The 16,697-nt window shown below is 47.2% G+C and overlaps 1 protein-coding gene across 1 annotated transcript in view; it reads right to left on the minus strand.

Annotated features, from left to right (window-relative positions):
• The window catches only part of HK1 (hexokinase 1), a 119,020-nt gene extending 113,948 nt beyond the window's left edge, over positions 1-5,072 (minus strand). Inside the window, exon 1 of the mRNA XM_006889047.1 lies at positions 4,935-5,072. Within this exon, the coding sequence (XP_006889109.1) occupies positions 4,935-4,997 (63 nt within the window). The 5' untranslated portion in view covers positions 4,998-5,072. The remainder of the gene's footprint in view (positions 1-4,934) is intronic.
• Between the last annotated feature and the right edge of the window lie 11,625 nt (positions 5,073-16,697).

Consider the following 16,697-nt stretch of genomic DNA (forward strand, 5'->3'; position numbering starts at 1 on the left):
AGTCATTCATTGTTGCACTTTTCTCCCTGCCCATCCCCTCCCCCCGATTCGCTCTTCTCCTCTAAAAGAAAAACTCACAAACTTTGTTTATTAATAAATAGATAATATATTCTTAGGATCCATAGCCACTCTAGGTCTTATGAAGACCCACTTTTATTCTCCAGGAGACTATCAAGCATCTAAGTCTCTATCCCAAGCCATCAATTCTCCTTCTATCCTCCTTAGTCACTGTCCAACTCTCTGATGCATAACAAGTGATAGCAAAGACCATGGCCTGTATCAGATGCAAGGTAGACCATGAAAATCAACAAAATAGAATGGGGGGGGGTTTCCCCTCCTAAAAGAAAAGAGCAAGACTACCCCTCTGGAAACTGCTTATCTCCTGTGGGTGGGCTTTTAATATCAGTGAATAAGACCTCTGTGCTTCTTAGCAGGCAGAAGGGAGGCAGCAGACACAGACGCTATCCTGTCCAGCACATGGAGGTGTCCCAAAGATCCAGAGAAATCACATACACACAGTCACTATATTTGTGTATACTGTCTTATATGGTTTTTCAAAACATATATTCTAAATGTTATATTTTTATGATATATTTTTACTTACATCTATTTTTCAATTTTGTATATATAATGACTACCTACATTTGAAAACACCCAGCTAGTTTGAGAATGCTCTGATATATAACAAACCATTAAAAGGTGAGAAATAGAAAAGCAACAGAAATCAAAACTATGTTGCATCATGTAACTAACTCACCTACTATTACACTATCCACACTTTCACTATTTATCAACAATCAATCTTCTTTTTAGCAGTAAAAGTCTACCAGTCAGAATTTTTACTTTTTTTTTTTTTTACAATCCCATACAGTAAACAAACACACCCAGTGTAGAAGTGGCTTCAAAGGATCCTGTTGGCATGGCGGGTAAACCTGCCTGCTACTCCAGCTAGACTAATTTTAAGGAGACAGCTTCTGAAGAACTTCTCAGACCAACACCCAGCACCCAATCCTCTCTCACACAGTCATGCTCTCACAACACAGCAGGCTTTATACCTAACCCACCTCTAGCCTACCATAGACAGCATATAGTTAGCTCCAGGAAGGAGAGAAGGGCCAGCCTGCCTAGTTTGCAGCTGTCACTCAGTCCCAGCACAGCATCTTGCACACACTTAAAGAACTCAGTACATGTCTGAAGAAATGAGTATTCATGAGGGGATGTGCAAGTTTGATTCTAAAGGTTCTCAATTTTTATAAACAGGTGCAAGCAGTCTGGCCAGGGCTGCTTCAAGACCACAGAGGTGCCCAGCCCAGAGATGACTACTGGTGTCACCAGGAATCTCGGCTGTAGACACACTTGGATGTTACTAGTCACCCAGTCACGTTCAATCAGTCTTTGAGGGGGAAGCCTCCGTGCCTTCTCCAAGGAACAGCAGAAGCGTGGGGTGACAGTGCTATGTGGCCAGATGTGAAAGCAATCATACCCACAGCTTTGCCAGTTTACTCCCTCACGACATTCCCAAATTACCAAACCGAATGAGGCTATGTTGCTGCTCTTGGGAAGACAGGTACCAGCAATGGTGTTTAAGAAATAAAGGTTTAGCAAGGAGAGAAACAATCAACAGAGATATGCAACACCAGACCATAAGGGTTACAGGCATTTCCTAAATCTCATTCTTTCTCTCATTCCTGAGCAATAAGGAAAGGAGTGTCTTCCTGGACCAGCGAGGCAGAACCCCTGGACGCAGCCACTGGACAAATCATAGTTTATTTGCCTGCTTACAGGTATTACCTGTTGTCATAGATGCCAGCTCAGAGACCACTGCCGTCTGCTTCTCAGCTGACAGCTTGGAGAAAGAAAGATCGGCCCAATCTCTCTTAGGAGGGCAACTTGTGACCTTCCTGGATTCTCCAGCTTCCCTAAACAAACAGGCACAATGCAATCCTTCACCCTCCTCCAGGCTCCTGATGACTTAACAGGGAGGAAGAAGGTGGTAAGAACAGAGGCAGGTTAAAAGTTACTTTGAGCTCAAAGACTCAGCCACTTGCTGCAGAGTTAGCAGATGTCTGAGACGGGATGAATGAGGCTTTCATAAGCACGTACGCGTCTTCTTTTCCTTCTGAAAGCTCAACAAGAGTGAAAGGGACATGTTTCATGCTTAACCCAGCCTTGCGCACCCTATTAACCTTATATGCCAATAATATGGTGAGGTAGTCTGCAATATGGGGCTATAAACTGGGCTTGGACAGCTTCAGGGCTGGATCCTCTTTATGATGACGGATTACTGAAGTGCCTCACAGGCAACAGAAATGACTCCCTTTGCACCCAAGTAGCACCCTAAAGCCCCCCCTTCTCCCACCTCCCAGCCAGAGTGCACAGATAGGGAAGCCCTCCCTGTCATCTTCGGAGACCTACTGCTCTCAGGAGCTGCCCACGGCTTCAGGGCTGAATCATCATGGCCGCCTAGGCTGGCCACCCTGACTGGGCACCCTCAATGTTGGAGGCAGGTCCCCACCCCCACAGGATGCACAGGGCTCCCAGTCCTGCATTCTCACCGCTCTTCCCAAGGGGTGTGGTAGGTGGGAAGGGCTGGTCTCCAAAAAGAGCTTAACACCCTGAGAGCAGATGCAGGCCCCTACCATGTGCCTTACCAGGGTGGGGACAGCTGCCCAGGTCATCATAAAGAGAGCCCAAGTGTTCAAGAGGCCTGGGCAGCTTCTGGAGAGGACACCCAGGGCCAGAGGGGATCGATCCTCTGTGAGGCATTCTCACCCCTCCACAGAAAGCAGCACAAGTCCTGGTCAGGGGTAAGAAAGCCATCTTGATTTTAAAAATCTCCTTTTCTTTAGATAATGACATCTCTTCTCTCAGATAATCACATCTGACCAAAGTTTTGATCTCAAAGAAAGACAGAATTAGGGGAGCTCTGGTGGCCTAGTGGCAAGGAGCTGCAACTACAATCCCAGAGGCACACGGTTCGAATCCACCAGATTCTCTGCCGGGGAAGGAGGGACAATCTCCTCCTGTACCAGTCAGATCTGATTTGACAGTACATTCACACAAAAATAATAAAAAAAAAAAAAAAAGAAAGAAAGAAAGACAGAATTTGTCAGAATCACAGCCTCAAAGATTTAAGAACCAAATGACTCACAAGTTATAACTACGGGGGCCTGGGAGACATTTAAACCAGCCAGTGGAGGGGCCAGGGGCTACAGTAGACACTTCCTGATCAAGTAAATCATCACTGAACACAATATGAGTCTCAGCTCAGCTCAACATCTGTGCACAAGAATGGCATAGATAGTGAAGATGGAGGTTTCCAAGGTCACCTCCTGCCCTCACCCTAGGAAATCTGATGTCCTGAGCTCCTGGTAGGAAGGACCACCTTGGGGAGAGGATTATTCTGAGCAGGCCCTTAAACACAGGGAGGGCCATCCCTCCACCCCACTCCTTAATCTCCGCAAAATTAATCAATGCACTACATCACTGAAGAAAACGCTGAAATGCAATTTTGCTATGCACTGTGCTTGAGCTCCACAGCAAGGAGGAAGCTCCAGGACGCTCCACGGAGCAAGCATGTCCCACAGGTTGACAACCTGAGAGCTGTTGTGTTCTGCAGAGCAGTGAACCAGCAAAGTGACACTGAAATCCCACAGCTGAGTAACCCCACCCAGTACTGCAGCCAAGGCAGCCCCTCAGGACTCTGGCTCTCTTTATTTGTATCTCATCTCAGCAAGGAGTTCTGGTCAAACTGAAGGTAGAGGGAGGGAGGAGGTCCAAGTCCCGGCACTGAGGGCAAATCTCTGGGTGACCTTGGTGAGGTCATTGCCCTCAGTCGCCCCATTTCCTATTGTGTCACAGGAGGGTGTGGGCTTGGGTGTATTCCATGGAATGCAGATCAGAAAGTAAGGGCCTGTCATTCCCTCTGCCCTCCCACCTGTAGGTAGCACTCCCTTGTCTGAAAACCAAAGTCAGGATGACTTTGTCCATTCACCTCCACTTTACCCAGCAGTCACCCAGGCAGGACTTGTGGGTGGGCAGGTCAGAGAACTGTGCCAGGCCTTGACTATTTCCTAAAAGCACGAAAGCCGACCCAGAAGTAAGGAGAGCTACACTTTTAAGACCTGCTAGTGTTAATGTTTTATGCTGTACAGATGTCAGAAGCAGCAACACCCACCTAAGGGAAGGAAAATGTGAGGAAGTGCAGGCACACACATGCCAACAACCTACATGCCAAGGCCTACATCCCATTCAAACGACTGGGTCTAATTCAAGGCTGTACAGCTCTCTGAAAGTGCAGCTTAAGAGGGAAGTCACATAAGGAATAAAAAATTCCATTCAAGCGAACAGCTCCAGGGCCGAGGCCTATGAGCAAAGTTTCCTGTGGCTTCTGTGAGCCACTTAAGGTTCCAGGAAGCCAGGCGGATCACTAGGTCTTTGGGTAAATGCGCGGCGGCGGCTCATTTTGAGTAAAGGGGAGAGCCCAGGAGACGGCTTTCCCGGGGTACCCAAGCACCCTCCGCCAGGAATCCCTAATACAGGATGCCTGGCCTCTAGCCAGCACCCCCATCCCAGCCTGCTGCTCGCTCCCCTCCTCCCCAACATCTCCCGGATCACACCTACGCCCACGCCGGGCGCTCGGACACTTCCAAACTGGTGCGGCGGGCGAGCCAGCTGGTCCCCAAGCAACCACGTCCCCGCGCAGCCCGGGGGTCCATCTGACACCCACGGTCCGTTTCAAGGGCACCCAAGTAAACTGCCCGGCTCTCCTCCCTCTCTACACACGCCCCTTCATCCGAGACAAGGTCGGGGAGAGGCTCGGGGTGGAACGGTTCTCCAGCACGCTGCGGTCCACCCTGATGAAGGCCCGGGGGAGGCTGGGAGGATGGAGGCGGCGGAATGCGGGGCCGGGGCGGCGGCGGGGCGGGGCGCACCTTTTTGACTTGGTCATCCTTCAGCTCGGTGAAGTAATAGGCCAGGAGCTGCGCGGCGATCATGGTGGCGGGCGAGCGCGGAGCAGCGTCTCTCCTGCGGAGCCTGGGCGGGCAGTGGTCCTCCGGCGGCTGCTCGGCGGCTCCTCCTTCTCCTCCTCCTCCCCCGACTCCTCCCCCACAGCCCGGGGCGCGGCGGCCGCTCCGCGCGCTCCCGTCCCTGGGCGGGCGACGGTGGCGAGCCGGCCCACCTCCTCCGCGCCCATTGGCTGCCGTGAGCCTCGGCAGCACAGGACGGTGGCATCCGGGCCGGCGAAGGGGGCGCGGCGGCTGCTGCCTCCTGCGCGCCGGAAACTGGGCGGGTGACGCTCCGAAATCCCCCGAAGTCGGGCATCTCTCTGCACGTCCCCCACGTAGGGAGCGGGCGGAGGCCCTAGCCGCACGCACTCGGGCACGCACCCGGCACGCTCCGTCACGCGTGGTGGCGCCGCGCATCGGGCGGGCGGGGCGCTGCAGGAGGAAGGGAACCCGCCTGGGCGCGGACGAGGGCGGGGCAGGAGGGGACTGCAGGAAGGGTCGGCTGCAGACCTCGGGCTGGCTGGAGGGGATCGGACGCGGTTCTGGATCGGGGTCGCGGAGCTGAAGGGTGAGGTGGGCTGCAGAACTAACTAGGCATGCAAAGCCAGCCCGGCCTACGCCCGCGGAAGCAATAGTCCCGAGACAGTGCTGTCCTCGCACGAGGAACACCGCGCCCTCTAGCTCTCCTGGGTCTTGGGGCTGAGTGCGGCGCTCGAGAGTAGCGCATCCCTTCCCCACGTCACCTTGTCTTGTGCCACGGGGACCTCGACTTATGCAATCTCAATTCCAGATAACGAATTTGTATTGCTAAAGCACATGGGACGCCCCTGCAGCTCTCCATGAGGGCAGACACCCTGACCTCGCCCATCCCCACCTTGTGTTCTTCCTCTTGGGCACCTTTGGGATCTGAGGGACATGCAGATGTCGACACCTCGCTGCTGCCTTTTTTTTTTTTTTAGAGAACCATTTGACACTCAGTATTGCCATGGGAAAATCTGCTGTTAGGGACCTCTCCAAAGTACTGAAGAGCAATGGTGTCTTTCTGGAGACTAAGGTGCGTCTGATACAGGCCATGGTCTTTGCTATCACTTGTTATGCATCAGTGAGTTGGACAATGACTAAGGAGGATAGGAGAATTGATGCCTTTGAGCTGTGGTGCTGGAGAAGAGTATTGAGAGTACCATGGACTGCTAGGAAAACAAACAGATTCATCCTGGAAAGGGTCAAACTGGGCGGCTCCTTGGAGGCAAGGATTCTGAGGCTCCGTCTAACATACTTTGGACATGTTGTAAGGAGAGACCGGTCCTTGGAGAGGGACATAATGCTTGGGAGGGTGGAGGGACAACGCAGGAGGGGAAAGCCCTCCATGAGGTGGATTGATTCAGTGACTGGGGTAATCGGGATGGGAGGGTCAGAGACAGTGCGATTGGCACAGGACAGAGCAGAGTTTAGGTCTGTTGTACATAGGGTCGCTATGAGTCGCAAGCGACTGGACGGCACATAACAACATCAACAACGTTTGCCGAGGTGGGAAAGATCCCTAAAAAACTATTCCTCTTCAAAAGTGATTATGCAAATCAGAGACACTCTTGCAACAGTAAGGACTAGTAATAATTAGATACCATGATGTAAAGATAAAAAGAAATGGTTACTGTCCTGATTGAAAAAGTGAAGGAATGGGAACTCAGTTATGCAACCAGGAAACTGGTCCTCACCCTTCAAGTTTGCTGTGTATCCTGCTCCCTACACCCAAATAAACCACATTCCTGGAACCCCTTTGCCCAAAAGAGAAAGAATGTGATAGGCTTGACGACCCTAGAAGGAAAGACAGAGTACACACGTGATCTCCTGATAGAGCCAGAGTACATAGCTTCCACTTAGTCACAGACGTTGGGAGCACCTGGCCAGACCTTCCAATAAGAAAACAGAATTGAGTGGAAGGTGACTCACCTCCCAGGAAAACCTTCCTTGGTAGCCCAGGGGCCTGATGCTTGCCATCATCAAGAAAGGAGTAGCCTGAAGGCAGACATCTCCCTAGCCTATGGCTGTGCAGCCTGAGTCATCTCTCACAGAGTGTGTCTGCATCTATAAGATGCAAATCCTAATTATACCCACCCTAGTTGTCACTAAATACTATAATTAAAATATATGTACTTAACAAAAACCAATACATACTAAAAAAAAAAGTAGATACTATTAGAGAGCTCTGGTAGCCTACTGGTGACAAGCTGCACTGCAGTTTCACACAGTTCAAATACACCAGCTGCTCTGTAAGAGAAGGAAGGGCAATCTCCTCCCAAGCTATTGTCTGCCTCTGAAAACCCCCTGGTAGGTCAGTTATGGATCCATTCCAACTAGATGGTACACAACAGCAATCATAGGATTGACTCTGAAGCTAAGGAGATTAAAGTTATAGGATTAAATTCTTGCCAGTGTAGCTCAAGCACACCAGTTTCCATGGAGCTTCAGACTAAAACAAAACTAGGAAGAAAGGCCTAGTGATCCACTTCCAAACAACAATTAATGGAAACTCCATGGATCACAATGATCCCGTCCATATTCAACTGATCATGGGGATGGCACAAGATAAGGCAGATTTCATTTCCCCCTGCAGGATGGGGCTACCGTGAGTCAGCTGCCAAAAACTTTGAATTCTTTTCTAGAGAGGCCCCACAAAACCTAGATCTGTCCTTGGACGGTATTATTATGAACTAGGAACAGATTCCTGGTACCCATTAAGAATTTCCACTATCTATTGCTGTTAGGGACCTCTCCAAAGTACTGAAGAGCAATGGTATCTCTCTGGAGACTAAGGTGCATCTGATACAGGCCATGGTCTTTGCTATCACTTGTTATGCATCACAGAGTTGGACAATGACTAAGGAGGATAGAAGGAGAATTGATGATGCCTTTGAGCTGTGGTGCTGGAGAAGAGTGTTGAGGGTACCATGGACCGCTAGGAAAACAAACAGATTCATCCTGGAAAGGGTCAAACTGGGCAGTTCCTTGGAGGCAAGGATTCTGAGGCTTCGTCTGACATACTTTGGACATGTTGTAAGGAGAGACCGGTCCTTGGAGAGGGGCATCCTGCTTGGGAGGGTGGAGGGACAACGCAGGAGGGGAAGGCCCTCTATGAGGTGGATTGATTCAGTGACTGGGGTAATCGGGATGGGTGTATCAGAAATGGTGTGATTGGCACAGGACAGAGCAGAGTTTAGGTCTGTTGTACATAGGGTCACTATGAGTCGCAAGCGACTGGACGGCACATAACAACAACAACAAACATTAAGTCAACATCAATACTCATAATGATTCTGTGAAAAAAAGAGTCTGAATCTTGACCTGCCTGGCACCCTTCTCACGAGCTCAGCCTGCTCAAGCACATTTTGATAGTCACTGTCAATCCATGGCATGAGATCTGTCTCCAGCATGAGATCTGTCTCCAAGGACTGGGTCCTTCTGAAGAACACTCTGGCTGCTCTTTCAAAATTTGTTTGTATATTCAATACTCTGCCAACACCACAATTTAAAGGTACTGATTCTTCTTCTGCCATCCTAAGTCACTGTCCAACTTTCAGATGCATAGGAAGTAATTGAAAAGAGCATGACTTGGATCAGGTGCACCTTAGTTTTTAAATGGACATCCTTGCTCTTTAGGATTTTGGAGAAGTCCTTAGTAGGTTTCCCCCATGCAGTATGTCTTTTTGTTTCTTGACTGCTGGTACCAAGAGTGTTGATTGTGGATCTGAGTAAAATGAAATTGTTGACAACTTCAATCTTTTGATAGGCACAATCTATCATGATTTTGCCTGTTGGCCCACTTCCTCTGAGGCCATAAATAGCAAAGTTGGATGGAGAACAAGATGGCTGTTCTCCAGTGCCATTTGACTCTATTTGTAAATGTGACTGTTAAAGTCACAAAATAGGAACCTCCTTAAGGGAGTCAAGTATCAGTTTTACTCTTTGTGCTGTCTCTCCACTAACATCGATCTTTCATGAGGCAAGATTATTATGCTTGTAATTCAGAGTATGCCTTTAATCCAGCCCCCTTTCAGTCATCAGCTCACGTGTAATCGACTATGCCACAAGGGAAAAGCTGCCCTGGGCTGTTCCGCCTGGAGGCTGGAAGCCTGCCCCGGCTTTCTTTTTCTCCTTTGGCCTTTGAGAGAATAGCTGTTTGTCAAGGTGACACACTCCTCCTCACCCTGAATACAGTCAGACGAGGTTTCTCCGGACTCTCAGTCCTCATCGCTCTATGCCACAAATAGTACAAGAGCCTTTCAGCCGCCCTCCCCAAGTGCTGGCTTCCGGCCATTCAAGCCATTCTGAGCATCAGGCTGCATTAACTCTGCTAAAGAGCAGCCTAATCATATCACCGCCCTGCCCAAAATTCCTCCTCAGCTCCCTCTTTCCTGATGCAGCCAATTTAAACTTTCAGCCAGGTTTCTGAGAGCTTCTGTAGCCTGACACCACTCTTTCCCACTTATTTCTTCGTCCTACCTAGGGCATAGAGAGGCCCCACCAAATCCTTCCATTGGAGCCTCTGCTCCCATTTCCTTGCTTGCTCTGTCTTCCCTCACTTCCACCTGTTCAGTTACTTCTCCTTCAGCAAAGGTCCAGCTCACCCTCCTCCCCCACAGATTCCCAGACCACAGATACTCACCCGTGTCTCGTAGGTTTCTACACCTTCACAGGGCAAACTTGGACTGTGCTCAGAGTCCATCAAGAGCTAGACCAATCCTCCTCTTCACTGATGAGGAACCAAACCCAAGACCCACCAGGGTAGCCATGGTGCCTAGGTCACGTTGAGGTCAGACCCAGTTCTGATACCCGGCCAGTACTCCGTTCATTCTTCCCACCACCTCTCTGCAGCCGGGGCCTCAGATAAGTAACACTGAGTCATGCCAGCCTGCCTGATATTGTTTGCTGCCTTCTGGGGGGCTAGTCTTATCTGCCCCAATCACACAGCTTCCGGGAAAGCCAGGGCCCACGCTGCATTTCTGTGAACTCCTCTGGGCTCAGCACTAAGCCTGTCTCTCCTCCTTGTCACACTGATTATCACCCTATGCACTTTTCAGTTTTTCTGTCTTATTTTGCTGCTGCACAGCTCTTAAAAAACCAGACTTATTGACTGGCAAATTGGTTCTGATTCACAACAGACCCATGCATGTCAAAGTTAACCAGTGAGTTCTCTGTAGAGTTTTCAAAAGTTGAAGTAGCTCTCCAGGCCTTTCTTTCTGGCATCATTAGACTACTTCTGTGGCATTGATCTGGACTCATAGAGCCACTCTGTTGAGTTTCTGAGGCTAATAACCTTAATAGGAGATTAGCAATCTGTTTCCTAAGGAGCGGCAGGTAGATTTGGACCGCTGACTTTATAGTTAGCAACACAACACACTATGTCAGCAAAGCGCCTCATAGTGCCACTGCTGTTGTTTCTAGGTGCTACCAAGTTGTCTACTCCTCATAACAACCCTACGAACAACAAGTTAAAGTCTTGCCCTATCCTGTGCGATCCTCATGATCTCAGATATGTTTGAGCCCGTTGTTACAGTCACTATGGCAATACATCTTGTTGAAAGTCACAAGGGACCTTTTTCGGGCCACTTAGAGACCTCCCATAGCTCATGTTGTTGCTGTTGTTATATGCCATCAAATAACCTGTGACACATAACGCCCCTATGCACAACAGCTCTGAACCCTGCCCTATCCTGAGCCAGTCTCACTGACTCTGTTACACCTACTCCCACTACCAGAGTCACTGTGTCAATCCATCTCATCCAGGGTCTTCTTCTCCTCTGCTGTCCCTCCACCCTTTCAAGTATGATATCCTTCTCCAAGGACTGGTCCCTTCTGTCTACATGCCCAAATTATGTGAGACAGAGCTTCAGAATCCTTGCCTTTAAGGAGCAGCTTGGTTTTACCCTCTCTAGGACTGACCTGTTTGTTCTCTTGGCAGTCTATGATATGTTCAATACTCTTCTTCAGTACCAAAATTCAAAGACATCAATTCTTCTTCTGTCAACTTCTCATTAACCCATAAATTCCCTCCTCCTGATTACCCCTGGGCCAGGAAGGATAGCAAAGGGACCTCCTACTTCCACTAGTCTCCTTCCCTCTCCCACCAGATAAGAAATTGCTTTCCTCCAATCCCCAGGATCTCTGTTCATTTACTCTTGATACTTCTTCTGCAAGCTAAGGCAGTGGTCTCATAGCACAGAGACTCCCACCCCAGCAAATATGCCCACCTATCAGAGAACACAGGCTACAGAGAAGTCAGAATGTTTCAATTAGCATCTGACCTACAACATTGGAAATGTTCTTCCAGAAATGATTGCCAATGGATCACAGCTGTACCCCCCACAGAGAGGAACAGCCTATGTTTGCATAATGCCTGACAGTTTACCAAAAGGTTGCTCATTTATTTATTGCCTCATTTCTCCTGATAACAGCCCAGTGAAGTTAGAAGGGCAAATATCATTAGTCCCACTTAATCGCCCAATGAGGATATGGAGGTTATAGAGGTTGTTTAAAGCCTCCAAGATAGAGAGAAAAGGGGATATGAAACCTGGTGCCCAAACCACTGTAACATCCTGTAATCCTGATGCAGCTTGAGACCGCCATATACACCACACACAGAGAAGAGAGAGATACCAGGAAGAGAGCCTGCAACCTCAATGCAGCTTGAGACTCACACACACACACAAGCGATGCCAAGAAGGGAGCCTGACCATGTTACTATGAGTTGATCAGTGGTCTGCACCCTGGCTGCACAGAAGAATCACTTGAGTTTTTTTTAAATGCCAACCCTCCATCCCACTCGAGAGATGGCAGCTGAATTGCAGTTCCCATGTATGCAAAGTAGACCTTCCCACAGGCTTTTGAAGGCTGTAGTCTTTCAGAAGCCTGTCTTCTGAGGTGCCTCTAAGTGCTTTGCTCCACCACCAACATTTTGACTAATCCATTGCCATCAAGTCTATTCCAACTCATAGTGAGTTTCTGAAGCTATAAATCCTAACATGAAGAGCCTGCCTGGGTTTTTTTTCTCCCATAGAGCTGCTGGTGGTGAATTTGAACCACACACCTCCCAGGTAAGAGTGCAACATGCAACACACTATTAGCCAAGTGATTTACCATTTGCATCACCTTGAGACTCCATTTTTATACGTTGGGTTTTTTTCTCTCCATGTACTTCCTCAGGTGCTGCCAGGAATGAGAACCATTGATTTAGACCTTGACTTTCCACGGAAACATCCAAAGGTATTTTACAAAATGAATGGTCTGGTAATATTTTTAGCAGCTTCTTTTGGACAATGCTGAGGACAGCTCGCCCAGGGTGCTGGTGTCTTTGCAGGTCAGGGGCACACTGGGATGCAACAGAGCTGTAACCATCTTAAACTTTGTGGACAGTTCTGTGGTTATCCTTGTGGCAAACAGGCACTGCCCAGATGGCCCCCTGGAAGGCTAGGATTACAAAATTCTCCCCTTGGGCTATCTTTCTCACTCTATCAATTGCCCACCATTAAGCAGCATCATAACAGAGATTGTATAACAGCAACCTCTGGGCTATAATACAGCCTAGAACAGATCTTGTTTGACTCACCTATTTGGCTAATAGAGACTCACATTAAAAATTAGGGGATTTCACTTTAAGATCTAGTTTTTGCACATGTAAAACCAGGTAGAAGTGAGAAGCCATTGCCTCCTTAGGCCTGCCCAGATTGCTTCTCTCATTCCAGGTCCACTTTACAGTACAGGCTTAATCTTCAGGCATTTCACTGTTCAGCTTCTTGGACTGGAGTTTATTAATACAAGGTCTCAGGTATTAGCCTGGGACTTAATGAGAACCAAGGCGCACACAAGATCCAATAGGTAAGCCTTACACCTTAAGACTCTAGTCTCAGACACTTGCTTAACTCAGATATCTTCACCATGGCTCAAAGAGGACATAACCCCAAGAAGCACCTTCTCAGCTTCTGTCCTAAAGAAGCTTTCACTGCCCCTTGGGAATGGCAATCCCTCAGGGCCTGAGAAACATGCTGGGCAGAGGAGTCAAGGAAAATCTGTTGTTAAGTGCCAATGAGTCCACTTTGACTCTCACCCTAGAGTAACAAGAATAATAAGAATACAATAATAAGATCAGAACCTTGCCCTATCCTGCACCATCCTCATGTTCTCCAACTCAAGTCCATTGTCACAGTCGCTGTGTCAACTCATCTTATTGAGCATCTTCTTTTTTCACTGACCCTCAACCTCTCCCAGAAAGATGTCATTTTCCAAGGACAGGTCCCTCCTGAGACATGATCAAAGGAAAACCTACACACACCCTGTTACTTTCAGGATATTCTATCCTCATTTTGTTGACTGTAACCCAAGCTACATTGAGAAAATGACTTGGAGAAGGACATGCTAACTAGACTGCTAGGACCGACCCACGCACCTCAGACCTGCCCTTTATCTCAGGCAGGCTCCTTCCCCAAAGGAAGCAATATCTTATTGGACCAGGGCAATCTCAAATCACCCTGCCGTCCCCTGTGTTTCCAGGAATAGTTCTTTTCAGTGTCTGCACACAACTGCTTTCTCAGCTCCCAAATATAAATGGAAATGCAACTAAACATACAAACATAAATCCGATACTAATTTTTTTTATTTTTCAGAAAGACTATTTTAAATAATTCTCATTTCCAACATTCCTGGTTGGTGCAAAAGATTAGAACTCAAATTCAACTCACGTTCATGGAGTTGGAACCAACTTATTACACAGCTGACCCTCCAGCCTTTGGTTTGGCAGAGCAACTCTCTACCCACTAGGCCACCAGAGCTTCCCAGTAAAAGGTTAAGTGCTCAACTATTACTCAAAAGTGAGCAATTCAAATCCACCCAGAAGCACTTCAGATGACAGCTTAGTCTGCTTTTGAAAGACCACAGCCAAGAAAATCCTATAGCGCAACTCTACTCTGTACACATTGGGTTGTGATAAGTTGTAACTGACTTGATGGGGTAAAAAACCAGCATGGCAATGATTAAGGCCACTGGGTAGTGCAAATGGTTTGAAAACTCTATATTCTACTGAGAGTCCCGGATAGACTGGAAACGAAATGTGAAACAAAACTAAAAATCATGAAAATGGCCAGACATCTAGCCGGAGAGACACTGGAGGGACACCTGAGACTGTGACCTCAGTTACCTGTTGAGTCTGGACAAAAACTAGTCCTGGTGGTTCAACTTTCAGCCAAACAATAGACAGGACTATGAGGGGGATAGTAACACCAGGGAGATAAACAGTGCTTATAATGATCAGCCATACAAGATCATAAAGGGCAGCATTTGCCCAGAGGTGAAGATTCGAGGGCTGGAAGGATAAATGGAAGCAAGAATCACAGGGAGGAAGTGGGACGAGTGCTGTTATAATGCAGGATTGTTATCACCGTCATAAAACAAAATGACCAATCAGCTTTGAAAACTTTCAGTCAAATCAAAATAAAAAGTTAAGTAAAATAAAATATCTACTCTATCACAGATGAGGTTGCTATGATTCAGAAATAGTCTGAGTTTTGTCTTAAAGGAAAAGATCTTTTAATCCAGACAGTAAAAAGACTGTCCTTTCAAGGACTTTTCTATAGTTTGTTAACCCAGGAAAATAAAAAGAATATATTCTCAAAATAATAGAAATCTTTAAAACAACGTATGGCTGTATGTTAGTCTTAGTGTTTTGGCAGAACTTATTATTCTTCATTTAGATTATCATGTTTGATTCTTAAGACAATCTGACAAGGCCATTTTTAATAACAGTTCTGTTATCTATAGATGAGGAAATGGAATCACAGGGATGGTTTCTGGCATCTAAGTAGAAAGGAAGCAATCTTCGCCCAGGCAGTCTTCCTGAAGTCTGTGCTCTGAATCTCAGTATACTCGCTGCTCCAACCAGATGAAATATTCATTTTACCACACTGTCCTTATTTTAATTTTTTTGTTTTTCTGCTTTACCCATATCCAGTGCAACTTCAGTCTCAGATGAGTCCAAGTCCCAAAACTCAAACTAGAGGATCTGTGTTACACAAATGGTTAAGCACTCCACTAGATGGTAGATTAGCAGCTTAGAACCACCCAGAGACATTTCTTACACACTGTTGGTGGGATTGTAAAATAGTCCAACCACTCTGGAAGGCATTTCCTCAGAAAGCAGAACATAAAAATTCCATATGACCCAGCTATTCCACTGCTTTGAATATATCCCAAGAGAATGAGAACTGAGAAACAAATGGAGACTTGTACACTAATGTTCATATCAGTGTTATTCACTATTCCAACAATATGGAAACAGCCCAGATGCCCAACCACAATCGAATGGATTGAGAAATCAGGGTACATTCACATGATGGAATACTATGGAGCATGCAGGAGTAATGATTTTGTAAATCACTACCTAGCTTGGGAGAGACTGGAGAGCATTATGCTGAGTGAACTAACTCAGTCTCATAAGGACAAACTGTATAAGACCATTATTGCAGAACTAGTATGAGGATCTGGTGTTGGGAGGGGAGAGCAAAGGGATGAGCACAGCCAAGGAGGGAAGGGAAGGGTGATTAATCGTAGAGTCACATAATTTGATGGGTGGAGGGAGAAGTGGGTTAAGAAAATGAGAAAGATCCAGTGTGGAAAAACAATGTATACAAACTTTGTAAGTAAACCAGTATAAAATACAATTTATATATATATATAAAATACACACACACACACACACACACACTTGGAAGCAGGAGTGGCATCCACTTCCTAAACAGCATGATTCAGGAAACTCTATGAAGTTTGATAAAAGTTCCATAGCATCGCTATGAGTCATGCTCGACTAGAAGGCAATCAATAATGTGTGTGTGTGTGTGTGTGTGTGTGTGTATAGAGAGAGAGAGTTGTTTGTTGTTATGTGCCGTACAGTCGTTTGCGACTCATAGTGACCCTATGTACAACGGCCCTAAACTCTGCTCTGTCCTGTGCCAATCGCACCGTCTCTGACACTCCCATCCCGATTACCCCAGTCACTGAATCAATCCACCTCATAGAGGGCCTTCCCCTCCTGCGTTGTCCCTCCACCCTCCCAAGCATGATGTCCCTCTCCAAGGACCGGTCTCTCCTCACAACATGTCCAAACTATGTTAGACGGAGCTTCAGAATCCTTGCCTCCAAGGAGCCACCTGGTTTAACCCTTCCAGGACGAATCTGTTTGTTTTCCTAGCAGTCCCTGGTACTCTCAATACTCTTCTCCAGCACCACAGCTCAAAGGCATACACACACACACACACACACACGTGTGTATACACACAAGTGTATATACACACATACATATATACACATATGAACACACACATTTATATACACACACATACAGACACACATATATAAAAGAGGGGGGCTCTGGTAGCCTAGTGGCAAGAAGCTGAGCTACAATCCCAAAGTTACACAGTTCAAATCCACCAAATGCTCTGCTGGAGAAGGAGGGACAATCTCCTCCTGTACCACTCAGATCTGAATCTGATTTGATGGTACACATACACACACAGAGACCCAACAGTCTGCTTCTAAAGATCACAGTCATGGAAACTTGGAGAACAACCCTACTCTGAAACACACAGCCTCTCCCCGAGTCAGAATAAACTCAGTGGTAACAGGCTTGTTTTTGCCTTTTCCTTC

Source organism: Elephantulus edwardii, unplaced genomic scaffold, assembly GCF_000299155.1.
Source record: "Elephantulus edwardii isolate Elephantulus edwardi_28Jun2011 unplaced genomic scaffold, EleEdw1.0 scaffold00074, whole genome shotgun sequence".
In the NCBI taxonomy this organism is placed as follows: Eukaryota; Metazoa; Chordata; class Mammalia; order Macroscelidea; family Macroscelididae; genus Elephantulus; species Elephantulus edwardii.